This window comes from Pogoniulus pusillus, chromosome 27 (genome assembly GCF_015220805.1).
Source record: "Pogoniulus pusillus isolate bPogPus1 chromosome 27, bPogPus1.pri, whole genome shotgun sequence".
Classification (NCBI taxonomy): Eukaryota; Metazoa; Chordata; class Aves; order Piciformes; family Lybiidae; genus Pogoniulus; species Pogoniulus pusillus.
Window position 1 is genome coordinate 10,847,527 of NC_087290.1, and position 12,743 is coordinate 10,860,269.

General features: G+C 47.2%; 1 protein-coding gene across 2 annotated transcripts in view; it reads right to left on the reverse strand.

The window, feature by feature from the left end:
• Positions 1-12,079, reverse strand: part of TRIM37 (tripartite motif containing 37) — a 28,554-nt gene extending 16,475 nt beyond the window's left edge. For both annotated transcript variants that reach the window (XM_064166548.1, XM_064166547.1), the window contains exons 1-9: positions 11,889-12,079; positions 10,190-10,291; positions 8,587-8,627; positions 7,286-7,402; positions 5,995-6,082; positions 5,061-5,183; positions 3,230-3,353; positions 2,151-2,218; positions 1,102-1,226 (exon numbers count right to left, since the gene is read on the reverse strand). In XM_064166548.1, the coding sequence (XP_064022618.1) occupies positions 1,102-1,226; positions 2,151-2,218; positions 3,230-3,353; positions 5,061-5,183; positions 5,995-6,082; positions 7,286-7,402; positions 8,587-8,627; positions 10,190-10,291; positions 11,889-11,909 (809 nt within the window). In that variant the 5' untranslated portion in view covers positions 11,910-12,079. The remainder of the gene's footprint in view (positions 1-1,101; positions 1,227-2,150; positions 2,219-3,229; positions 3,354-5,060; positions 5,184-5,994; positions 6,083-7,285; positions 7,403-8,586; positions 8,628-10,189; positions 10,292-11,888) is intronic.
• Between the last annotated feature and the right edge of the window lie 664 nt (positions 12,080-12,743).

Below are 12,743 nucleotides of genomic sequence, written 5' to 3' on the forward strand. Positions count from 1 at the left end.
CCAGGTAAGCTCTTGAGCAACAGCCTGCTCCCCACTCTTCAAACCCACTGATAAATCCTTTACAACAGACTGTGACTTGCAGGACTACGTCTCCCTCCTGGACTCCCTGGCACATGTTACTCCAAACAGCAGTACAGGAAAATAGGAGAGGTCCTCTGCACTGTTACTGTAAACATTCTTTAACAAGCAAAACAAACCTTTATAGGATGGTTCTGGAATAGGCTGCCCAGGGAGGCTGTGGATGCCTCCTCCCTCAGGGTGTTCAAGGCCAGGTTGGATGAGGCCTTGAGCCTAGTTGAGCCTAATTGAGGCTGAGTGGCAAATGACTGGAGAGCAGCCCTGAGGAAAAGGACCTGGGGGTCTGGGTTGATGAAAGCTCAACATGAGCTGGCAGCATGAGTGCAGCCCAGATGGCAACAGCAGTTTGGCCAGCAGGGCAAGGGAGGGGATTCTGCCCCTTATTCTGCTCTTGTGAGCCCCACCTGGAGTGCTTTGTGCAGTTCTGGAGCCCCCAACACAAGAGGGACATGGAGTTGTTAGAGTGAGTCCAGAGGATACCACAAAGATGCTCAGAGGGCTGCAGCAGCTCTGTTATGGGGACAGGCTATGAGAGTTGGAGCTCTGCAACTGGGAGAAGAGTTCAAGGAGACCTTTTAGTAGGCTTCCAGTATCTGAAAGGGGCTACAGGAGGGCTGGGGACGGACTATTTACAAGGTCTTGTAATGACAGGATGAGGGGTAATGAGTTTAAACCAGCAGAGAGGAGATTTAAACTGTATGTTAGGAAGAAGTTCTTTACAGTGAAGGTGGTGAAACACTAGCACAGGTTGCCCAGGGAGGTTGTGGATGCTCCCTCCCCAGAGGTGTTCAAGGCCAGGTTGGATGAGGCCTTGAGCAACCTGTTCTAGTGGGAGGTGTCCCTGTCTATGGCAGGGGGCTGGAACTGGATGATCTCTGAGGTTGCTTCCAACCTAAACCATTCTATGATTCTATGACATCCCTGCCCTTGGCAGGAGGTTGGAGTAGATCATCTCTAGGGTCTCTTCCGACCTGAGCCATCTTATGACACTCAAACTACAACTGAGAGGAAATGGTGCTTTACCTTGTGAAGTCTGGGGGCACAGGAGTGGTGACAAACGAGGCCATGGGCTTCCGATGCACCTGCTGGAACATCAGCAGGATCTCTGAACTCTTGGAGATCAGCTCACTCTTGCTGCACGAGCGCAGCTGCAGGGGAAGAACAGGCAGCACCCCTCTATTACTGGGTTAACCTTTGGGCCTATTTCTGCCAAAGCAAAGCTGACCTGCGGAGCTGCTTACACACTGCTAGTCAGGATTTAGTGTCCATTTGGACTGTAACCTCAGTAATTTCCAAGTGCTCTATACTCAGAGAGCTCTTAGATGCAAGCTAGGCCACAGCACTCATCCTCCTGATGTCATCAAGTCTTCAACTAAGACACTGCAGCTATTAACTTAAGTGCAAGAAGATGATCATCTCTGATCAGGTGACAAAGCCAGCTTAGCATTCTTACTCAAAAGTAGTTCATGGAATGAAAATGGAATTCAGGACAAGAGGCATCACTCAAAGAAGCTTAGGCCCCAACCTCTGCTGAAAGTTAAAGGAATAACACAGCAGGAAGAAATTGTTCAGGGCAAATACAACCAAGCTCTGCAGAACCTGAATACTTCATCTGCAAAAGCTGAGCTTGCTTAGCTAAAGGCAAGATGAAAAAAGTGACAACCAGCATCTTCTTGGAAAGACAGGTAGGCAGAAATAAAAGAACTGGAACCAGCTCAGATGCCCTCAACAGCACAGAGAAGCAGAACATTTTTGTTCACTCTCCATCCATAGCCACCACTATCCTCACACAGTTGGCAGCAGCAGAACTAACAGAACCTACCCATACCATCTAAATGCTGCCACCTTCAACACCTAACTGCTGGTTTATGTGACACTGCTACACAGCAACAGAAGAGACCACTTTTAATTGTTCCTAGAAGACATCCTTGTTAAAGAAGAAACTGTGCAACCTAAGGCCACTTAAAAAGATACTCAAGAGCCAGCCAGGAATTGACAGCTTGAAAACAAATGAAATAGAAGGTGACTCAGAAGAGATCTGTGTAAAACATTCCAGCTCATTTTGTAATCACCTGATGTTCTACTTCTTGAAGCAGGGATTCCAGAAGTTCAGTTTCTTGAGTAAGTGATGTCTTTTGACCTGTTCAGAGAAAAGAAAATGTGTTTCAAAGGAGGAAAAAAGACATACTGGATTTTATGAAACTGAGCTTTCCCCCCCCTTGTTTTTTCTCTTTAAGCTGGAAGCTTCCCTGGGACTTGCCAAGGTAAAGGATTTCTAAATGTACCAAGGCTGACTGAGAAAGCATTTTACAAGCAAGCCTACATTTAATTAGAGCTGTAGTGAGAAATTCACTTGAGGTTTGGATAGCAATGAAACATGCTGTGTCCCAGAAATGGCAGGTTTGTTGTTCTGGAGTGCTTTTTTAGACAAAAAAAAAAATCCCCCCAAAACAGGTAGTGAGGTGGGGGTTGGTCTCTTCTCCCTAGCATCAGGTGACTGAACAAGAAGAAATGGCCTGACATTTGAATATCAGGAAGTATTCCAGGCACTGGAACAGGCTGCCCAGGGAAGTGGTGCAGTCACCACCCCTAGAGGTGTGCAAAAAAAAAACCAAGGAGTGGACATGGCAGCTGGGAACAGGGTTTCGTGGCCATGATGGTCAGACATCATCTTAGAAGTCTTTTCCAACTGAAACAGGAAGAAATTCTTCAGTACAAGCTTGGTGAGATTCTGGAATAGGTTGCCCAGGGAAGTTGTGGATGAATCCTCCCTGGGGGTGTTCAAGGACAGCTTGGATGAGGCCTTGAGCAGCTGAATCTAGTTGAGATGCATTGCTGCCCATGGTGGGGAGGTTCACAGGATCACAGGAAGTCAGGGGTTGAAAGGGACCCAAAGAGATCATCAAGTCCAGCCCCCCTGCCAGAGCAGGACCATACAATCTAGCTCAGGTCACACAGGAACACATCCAGACAGGCCAGAGGAGAAGACTCCACAATCTCTCTGGGGAGCCTGTTCCAGTGCTCAGGGACCATTACAGTAAAGAAGTTCCCCCTTGTGTTGAGGTTGGAATAGATGATCTCTGAGGTCCCTTCAGATCTAGGCCAGCCTATGACTGTGCTCCTACTCGGAGGAGGTGAGGCAAGCACTCACCCATTAACGTTATCAGCTTGTTCTTCAGCTGAGTGTCCAGGCGAGCGATCATCATCTCCACCGCGTTCCTGATCTCCCGCACTCGTTCATCCTTGGCACTACGCACGGCCTCCACATTCCTCTCCTAAAACAGGGATCAGGTTAGAAACCATGCACAAAACCAAAGCCTTCACACTTCTGTGTATTCCACTCATTCACATGTTGAATCCACTCTCAAATCTCAGAAACGCTTAGGCCACCCTGAAGCCCCCTCCGGCCCTGTTCTCAAATGAGAAAGAAACCCAAACACTAATCCTGGTTTTACTGAAGTCTGCAAGCTCAGAACAAGAACCAGGGATGAGTTTTCAGATGAGCTTATCCCAGGCTGTCTCCGTCACCAGCTGTAAAGATCCTTTGACTTCCACTCGGTACCTGAGTGTGCCCTCTGGTGGGTGACCAAAGGTTAACAGCAAAGCTGAGCAGCGTCTCCTCTCGGCATTGAGATCTGTCCCATGGGGATTCTTCAGTATCAGAATTTGTGAACGCAACTGCCACTTTCTCTTCTGGAAGTGCAGTAGCACAGAGAAGTGACCTCCTTATCAACAGCAGTCATTGATAAAAACTGCACTCTTCGCCCTAAAATCCTTTCAACAGGGAAGTACAGAATGGTCTGGGTTGGAAGTGACCTCCAAAGGTCATCCAGTCCAACCCCCTCTGCACTAAGCAGGGACATCTTCAACTAAATCAGGTTGTCCAGAGCCCTCTCAAGCCTCACCTCGAACATCTCCAGGGATAGGGCCTCAACCACCTCCCTGGGGAAGCTGTTCCAGTGTTCCACTACTCTCGTGGTACAGAACTTGTTCCTAACATCCAATCTAAATCTGCTCTGCTCTAGTTTGAAGCCATTCCTATCACTACAGGCCTTTACAAACACAAGCAGCCCATTTGGGTGATAGAACAGTCAATCTGGATCAGAGCTAACCTACCACTGCAAGCAGTAAACTCAGCATAGACAAAAGCCCATGCAAAAACTTGTTTAAACCCTCCCCTTGTGTCATCTGTACAAAGACTGCATCATAAATGCAACAGGACACACAGAAGCCATCCTTCCTAGAAAGCAAGGAACTGTATTGAGCTGCTGGAACTCCCACTGCAAGTGCCAAAGCTGAACATGTTGATGTTTGAATGTCTAACACATTTACCCCAACAGGGAAGGAAAAGGAAGTACACAAACTTCCAATCTCCAACCACTGAGCTGCTCTGCAGCCCATCCTGTAGGCTCCAATGTACTTGGAGCTTATTCTCCTAGAGATACTAAATCAGGTCTATTAGTATAGAGCATTTTCACACTGGTTTAGCATGGCAGACTGCACTTCATAGAATCATAGAATCAACCAGGTTGGAAGAGACCTCTAAGATCATCCAGTCCAACCTATCACCCAGCCCTAGCCAGTCGACTAGACCATGGCACTAAGTGCCTCAGCCAGGCTTTGCTTGAACACCTCCAGGAACGGTGACTCCAGCACCTCCCTGGGACGTGCTGACAAAGGGACACCTTTCAGACAACTGCCCAACTCCTACTTGTTTAAATAGCACACATCAAAAGAGAAGTTCCCTGTTGGCCAGCTCACATCCTTCTCTATCTGGCACCTACAGAAGCTTTGTTGAGAACATCTTTCCACACCATACGAAGAGTCAAAATGCCTCTGTGGAATTGCCTCCGCAGCAGCCACGGGGACTGCGCAGACCATGAGTGTATGCAATGTACCATATTCCCACCCACCCCCTTCACAGTTATGCTTTGACAATGGAACACTACAGGAACACTTAGTAACTTGGATCACTTCCTTACCACTTCTTGCACCAAACTGATCAATTCCATGAGTCTTCTCCTAAGCTTTGCCACTTCTTCGTTGACTTTGGTGACGTGCTGCTCGTAGATTTCTGCCAGTGGCTTGAAAGTATGTCCTCCATGCTGTTAAAAAAGAAAGATGAGGGAGGAGGAGGTGGGGAATAATACAGCATCTCATTTTCACTTTATTCCACTCCTATTAAATTACTGAGGGGAAGAAAGCTGCCTAGTGTATCACTCATCTTGGAAGAATTCCAAAGCAGATTGTATGTAGGAAGTCTGTCTTCCACTTCCCTTTCACAAGAAATCATGAATTTGGCTTTCATATCATCAAAGCTTCCTGTCAAGACTTATTTGGAATCTCAACAGTACTCCAAAAATAAACTGTTCCATTCACTGTGTGATTCTCTACCAAGTCAAGTAACAACAGAACAGCTATTTTGTTTTTGTTATTATTAAAACATCCTTCCCAAACAAGGGCAGGGCAGTGTTAGCCACTTGTACTGCAAACCATGACAGCAGCCTCTTCATGAGAGGATGTTAAAGTGTGGTGCATTGTGCTACTAACAGAGCTTTGAAGATACTCGTGACTCAGGCCAGAGAGCATTCAAATAACTTAAGTGTTAACTGTAGTTTCTGAGAGACTTCTTGCTTTGCCCATAAAATTCATCACCACCTAAAGCTTGTAACAAGGAAGACAATTTTCAGCTCCTGTCAGCAAAACTTCACCTTGCTTCTCTAAGTACAAACAGGAGCTACTGCCTTTCACAGCCAATGTCCACACTCAGTTCTGACTACCCACACAAGCACAGCATTTTCACAGCACCTCAAGAGCCAGAGCATCATTTTCACAGCATCCCTATTTCTTCAAGCTGCTGTCAAGCAGAACACTTGCAGCCTCTTACACACCACATCTGGATGACAAGTCTCTTACCATTCCACCCCAAAGAGCACATTGGTGGCAGATACACTTCTTGCAGGTCCAGCAGAAAACACTAAGCTTCTCATGATGATTTTCACACCTTAAACAAGCAAAAAAAACCAAACAAAAACCAAACCAACAGAAAACAGCTTTGAATGTTCTGCAAAGTCCAATTTATCATTTCCATTTGTTTTGCTTCCCAATACCAAGAGTAAAACACAAAACCTCACCAGTTTTGCAAGACCACCACTTCTATTCAGCAAAAACCTCTTGCAAAGTAAACATTACTCTCTCAGGAAGCACTTCAGAGAGAAGTACATGCCTAAAATCGGATTTTTACCAGCAGATAAAAAGCATCATCAACAAATCCAGCTCAAAATTCTAGGACTTAACACTTCAAGAAGTGGATGATAAGGATTTTAATAATGTGAAGTAACCACAGGTACTCAGGAGCTTTTTGGACAAACTGATCTTTGTCATTTGTTAAGATGTCAGGAACAACAATCAACAATCCAAGCAGAGAGCAGGCCAGAAATAAAGTACATTCCTCTCCCTTCCCTCTCTATTAGCATTCAGGAGCCTGGGGAGGAGGCAGGCACAGAACACACTGCCCCTGATAATTTTTCAATGTTTCTTTTCACACCTTTCTTCTCTAAATCTCCAGAATCTTAAAACATGATAGCACTGGCAATAGGAGAAAAAGCCAGCAGAAAAGCCTCCTGAAAAAGTACTGACAGCAGCTCTCAGGAAGAAAATATATCAGAAACTAGAAGAGGCTCCAGAGACAAGGAAGGAGAACAGCAGTAATGTGACAGACAGCAGGAGCAGTGCTTTCTGGGAAACCTGGTGTATTTTTTTTAATCTCAAATTGGTTATATTTTCACAAGGGACTAGAAGGCATCTTCTCAGAACAGCTTCTCTGCTTTTATGTGCTGGGAACACCACATCAGCACCCACAGCCTAATGGAATTGCCAAATGAGCAAGCCATTGCGAGAAGGCTTCCACTTCACCAAGAAGGGCTAAGAGCCTCAAGAAGCATTACTGCCCTCCATGCTTCCTGTATCTCCCATTTTAAGTCCATTGAGGCAAACTAAGAATAGTTGCTGTTTTCTAGACAAAGACACTGAAGAGCTTTTCTCCTTCCATTAAGCACGACAGAAATGAACTTCAACTCCTAGGCAGACATTGTGCACAACCCAGCTTTCAAGTCACCAATCTGCTCCCTCATTTCAATAGTGAGCTGAAATTAAAAGCCTGCAAGGCAAACTGCAGAACACTTGATGTGAAAAATGCCCCATTTACTTGTCCTTTTCGTTCTCCTCATGCTTTGTGAGGCTGCACAGTTGAAGAGTATCAAGCTGCTGCGTGACCTCTTCTGCCCAGCGACAGTTCACGAGCTCTCGGAGCTGGAGAGGGGCTCTGCAAGAAGCATGGTGACAGTTAGAGCAAGACCTCGGCTTCAGGAGTTGGAAGAGAAGCATTGAAGTGAATTCAGCTCATCAGTTCTTCAGCACCAAGCTGAAGCTATAGAAAACACTTCAGGGGAGAAAAAGGAATTTCATGTTTCGGGTTGATTTGCTCATTTGAGGGCTTGGGGGAGGCAGGAACCACTACAAACCCCCCACAGTGACACACAGAATAGCTCCATGGGGAACAGCTTCCAGATTTCTTGACAGGATCCTGGATAATGCTGGGCAATTAATTCTGATTCTCAGTGGTTCTTCAATTTCAGCTATGCCCACTGTGGTGCTTCAATTATCCCCTCTGTAAAATTTAAATTTATTTATCTCCTTGCAAACATTTTCAGAGCTGTTAAATACTTTAAAAGCTCAATATTAAAAAAGTTCTCCAGAAAATCTCTGGTTAGTTGATTTTAAATGCCTCCCCTCGCTCAGGGGAAAATAAAACATGCTGCCTCCCAATTTTTTGGCTGTCAGGAACTAGAATTGTTAAGTACTCAAGAGGTAGAGGTGCTAAGGGGAGTCAGGACTTGGGGGCAGGGTGAAGCATTGCATTAAACAATAAAAAGGACAAAATGACCAGTAATTGTTGCAGACAAATCTGCATCTGCAACACAGAGCAGGTCTCATGAATTATAGGTATTAAAAAACCCTACATGTTCCAGTCTGACACCTGAAGCTTCTGGGCTCTGCCTCTTGCAAGAAGAAGACAAAGAGTTGTATGGGGAACACCATTTAGTAACTCAGAGTCACAGAATGGCTTAGGTCTGAATGGTCCTTAGGGATCATCTACTCCAACCTCCCTGCCATGGGCAGGGACACCTCTCAACTAAACTCTGCTGATCAATGCTGCATCCAGCCTGACCCTGAATACCCCCAGGCAGGAGACATCCACAACCTTCCTGGGCAACCTCTAACAGAATTGTCAGAGGGGAAGAACAGAGATCTTGCTTAGCTTGGCATGAAGCTAAAATATACTTTAGAGTAAGCTTTATACCAGGCTACATTTTTATAGCACCAGCAAGGAGGTGTCAAAAGATCAAGGTAACAAATCTAATGCAACTTGCACTGCGAAATATCAACTGTAATAGGGCAGTGCATTCAATTCCTGGTAATTTATTTCTGATTTTAAAAACACCTTACCTACAATGTGGGCACTGAGCTCTTTGTTCAGTCAGCCAACGCTGCGAAGGAACAAGGAAAAAAAGGCATTTTAAAAGGAGACTGTAAGGAAAGAGCTGCAAGCAAGCACATTCTATTCTTAACTAGAAGTTTCTTCTGTTTGTCACAGCCTTTATGGGTTTTATTCCTTTTTTTTCCCCTGGTTCTACAATTTGTACTTTTAATTGTTCAGCCACTTAGTCACATAGGAAGCTGCTATTTGTACCTTAGTAACAAAGCCACCACTTAGGTTCGGTTATAATAATACAGAGAATTTTGAGGTACCAAATATTCCACCTGGTGTGGGCTGCCAGAGTCACAGGCTGAAGAGTATGTCTCAATAAAAGAAAGCAAAACATACCACAAGTGTAGCTTTGGAGTCTAACATATTCATTGTCAAGGTAGAATCGTAGAATGGTTTAGGTTGGAAGGGACCTCAAAGCTCATCCAGTTCCAACCCCCCACCATAGGCAGGGACACCTCCCACTAGAACAGGTCGCTCAAGGCTTCATCCAAACTGGCCTTGAACACCTCCAGGAAGGTGTTCCACAACCTCCCTGGGACAACCTGTGCCAGTGTCTCACCACCCTTGCTGTAAAGAATTTCTTCCTAACATCTAGTTTAAATCTCTGCCAGTTGAAACCCATTAAGGTACCTTACTGCTTCCTATCAAGTTATTTACATCCAAGTTCAACAACCAAATCCACAAGGACCCTTTGAACGTTTCTCTTCCAGAAAGCTCCAAAGACAACTATCTGGGGAAAGAACTTCACCTGCCCACTGCAACTCACAAGTGTAAAAAAGCTCAGCAGCTGAAGGGCTTACATTTGTCAGCTCACTACTACATTTAAAGATTCTCATGAATAATCTCTCACCACCCTGCAACAATCTGTCATCTAACATTCTTAATATGCAACACAAATCCTTCACCCACAGTTCTTGTCAGAGCTTTCAAAGCAGATGACAATTGCTGTGACTTCTGGAAATACTACCCGAGGTCTAAAAACCTCAGCTGAACCCTCTCCCTCTGCACTGACACATAACAACGTCTGGACTCAGAACTGAAGTGCTAAACACTGGTAACCATGTCCTTAATAAAGGAGCTGAGGTTCAGGTGCTGCTTAAGCCTGCTCTACCAGACTCCCTGGAGAAAGATTCAGCCTAGGCTGATAAAGCATTTAAAAGCAGCCCCAAGATGACAAGAGGAGATGACCTTCCAGTGCTCCATACTGACAGGTGCAAACTCAGCAGCTGATTCCTGTGCCAACTTCTGTCTTCCAGACAGGCATCACTGACTCCATGCTAAAGAAGGGATCATTAAATGCTGGTTTCTTAACAGCCATTATTCCAGCCAGTCTCTGTAATTAGCACTGCTAAACGCAATGCACAGCCTGCCCAGCTCTACCTCAGGGTGCTGTAAAAGACTCGGAAAGGGAAACAAAACATCACAGAGCAGGGGAAAAAAATAACAACAGGAATTCTTAGAACTGCAAGAAAATAAGCGAGGTAGCAAGAATGTGCTGGTAAGATGAGTCGCTTTTAAGCTCACACATTTGCAAGATGAAACCAGGATCAGCAAACTCACCCGAATGCAGCTGAAGCAGCACAGCTTGGAGCAGTGAGGGCAGAGGCGCGCATCGCGCAGCTTCTCCATACAAATAAAGCATCGGAATACCTCAGCAATGCTCTGCAAAGGGGAGATTACTGTTAAGCCACAGACTTCAAACATATTAAGAGCTGGATTTGTTTTCCAGGCAGCATGCCAGGTTCCGTGAACGCAGTCCCACTCCAAACAGCTCTGGATAACGCACCTCAGAGCGAGATGCTCAACCATCACGGCTCTCCCCCACGCTTTCTCTTGCGCTACATCAGCTCACAGCATCCAGTCTCCAATGCTCTCCTTCAAGGAAATGTTTGGCTTGTTTTTTTTCCAAATGGGCCTTTCTGTAGCCAAGATGTTATTCCTGCTTGTGTTCACACAGGATTAACGGCTGCCAGAAGAAACTGCACTGTGCATGAATGTTCTGAACCCAGGAGTTTCCGTGTGCTGGTGCTGAACCAACTCAAACGCATGGCAAGCGCGCGTATGGACCACAGAGAATGCCAAGACAAGGGGATGAAGTGCACAAGGTATTCTTTTAAGTTTTATATGACTTACACTCTTTTAAAGTCTACCATTAGCACTAGCTCCATGACTTCTACACTCTCAGACACCACTTAATTAATCTTGGGCAATAAAAAAGTAACTTAACCTTTTTTCTTTTATATATCTCCATTTGAAAAGAGAAGCATTTTGTGGCTGTAGAATATAACCACTTCATCTCTTTGCACTCCCAAAATGAGAAAGGTACTTTGAAATACAGTGTTTGATTTCCATACTAACAGACATTTTATGATAAAGAAGTTTTGCACTCAGTGTTGCCCAGGGGTTAGACCCCTTCTGATTTAACCGGGAAGATGCTTTCAGGTGGGTTCATTTTTTTTCCCCACCGAGCTGAAATTACAAATCAGCAGAGAAGTGAAGTACAGCTTCAAGTTACAGACCCCACGGTTATCTCCCATACAATAGTGCCTCCTTTAATAGTTGCCAACCATTAAAACGCAATACATGCGTATACAGGTAGCCAAGGCACAAGGTGTTTTCAGTTCTTCTCTTTCTGGTTGCTATTAATAGACCCACAGCAAGGCGTGCAAGCTGCCCAGGTTAGACACCGCTGAGCACTGTGGCTGCCCGCATGCCAGCCTGGGTTCCGTCAGCAGCAGCTCTCCATCTGCCGCCTGAACAAGTCCCCCCTATGCTCCATCAGGTTATTTTCTAACCCTGACTACGTGAGATAACTGCAGGGCACCTTGCAGTTCCACCTCTTTACACCTTGCCTCTTCTCTACCCAGCTCATCCGTGCCCACACGAGCCAAGCTCCCTGCCATGCGCATCCCTGCCCACCGCAGAGCTGCAATCTGTTTTTCGCCTCCCGTGCCGCACATAGCTCGGTGCCGTTTGGCCTCCTTCCCCTCAGACAAGGGAGGAGGAACCTGCCGAGGGCTCTGCGGCCCCGGTGCCACCCGCCAGCCCTCTCCGCTGACCAGTAAACAGGCCAGGATGCTTTGCCCCAGCCTCCCGAGGGAAAGGCCCGAGCCCGCCGCTCGCCATCCCCTGGGGAGGAGCAGGAGCAGCCGCAGCCGCCCAACCTGCTCCCCCGCGGCCTCGGGGCTGCGGGTCCGGGGAGGCAGCGCTGCCCCGCATCGCCCTTCCCGCCAGCGCCAACCGCCGCCCAACCGCTCACCTCCACGCTCTGCTCGTCCATGGCTCCGCCGGCGGGGAACGAGTGGGGCTCTGCCCGGCCCCTCTCCCTACTGCACCGCCTGGGAAGGAAAGGCGCAAACGCTTGGGGCGCTCCGCAGGCGCAGGGCAGAGGCCGTGCCCGGCCGCAGCCACCTTCGCGGGGAGCGGCACAGCTCCGCCCTCCGCAGCACCGCCCCGCGGCCGCGGGCTGCAGGCGGGGCCTGGCTGCCGCACTGCGCATGCGCCGCGGCCCTGCCTGCCGCTAGAGGGCGGAGCAGCACCGCCCTGCCGGCCTGCAGCCCGCCGGAGCCGCCGGTCACCGGCGCGGGGAAAAGCCGGGAGCGATCGGGAAGCAGGGCAGGGAAACGGAACCGGCACCGCACCGGCGCGCCGCTGAACACCCATCAACGGGAGATGCCTTCTCTCAGGAGCTGGGAAGTGCTGGCTTTGCGCGCACGAAGCTCTGCACGCAGTGTGTGCTGCTGACGGATTTAAGTGCTAGCAAGGCAGCGCTGAACAGAATCTAGCTGCAGGGATGGATTTCCACACCTCACATGGCTTCAGAAACAGAAGGTGCCTGTCCTCAGGGCTGCACTGGCAGTTCAATTACACGCGGCACAAGCTGCAGTTGTTTTCTTACTAATAAGTACCGTTCATTGTTTTAGCTAAATTCCTCTAATATGCACAATACTTAACACTGCCGAAGGTGGTGAGAGTAAGGGTTGCACTAAAAACGCCAAAATCATGGAACCACAAAATACCTCAAGGTGGAAGGGACCATAAGCATCATTGAGTCCAAGTCCCTGTCCCTCCCAACTACCTAAAACTAAATGGATCCATTTGATTTAAGTCTAAG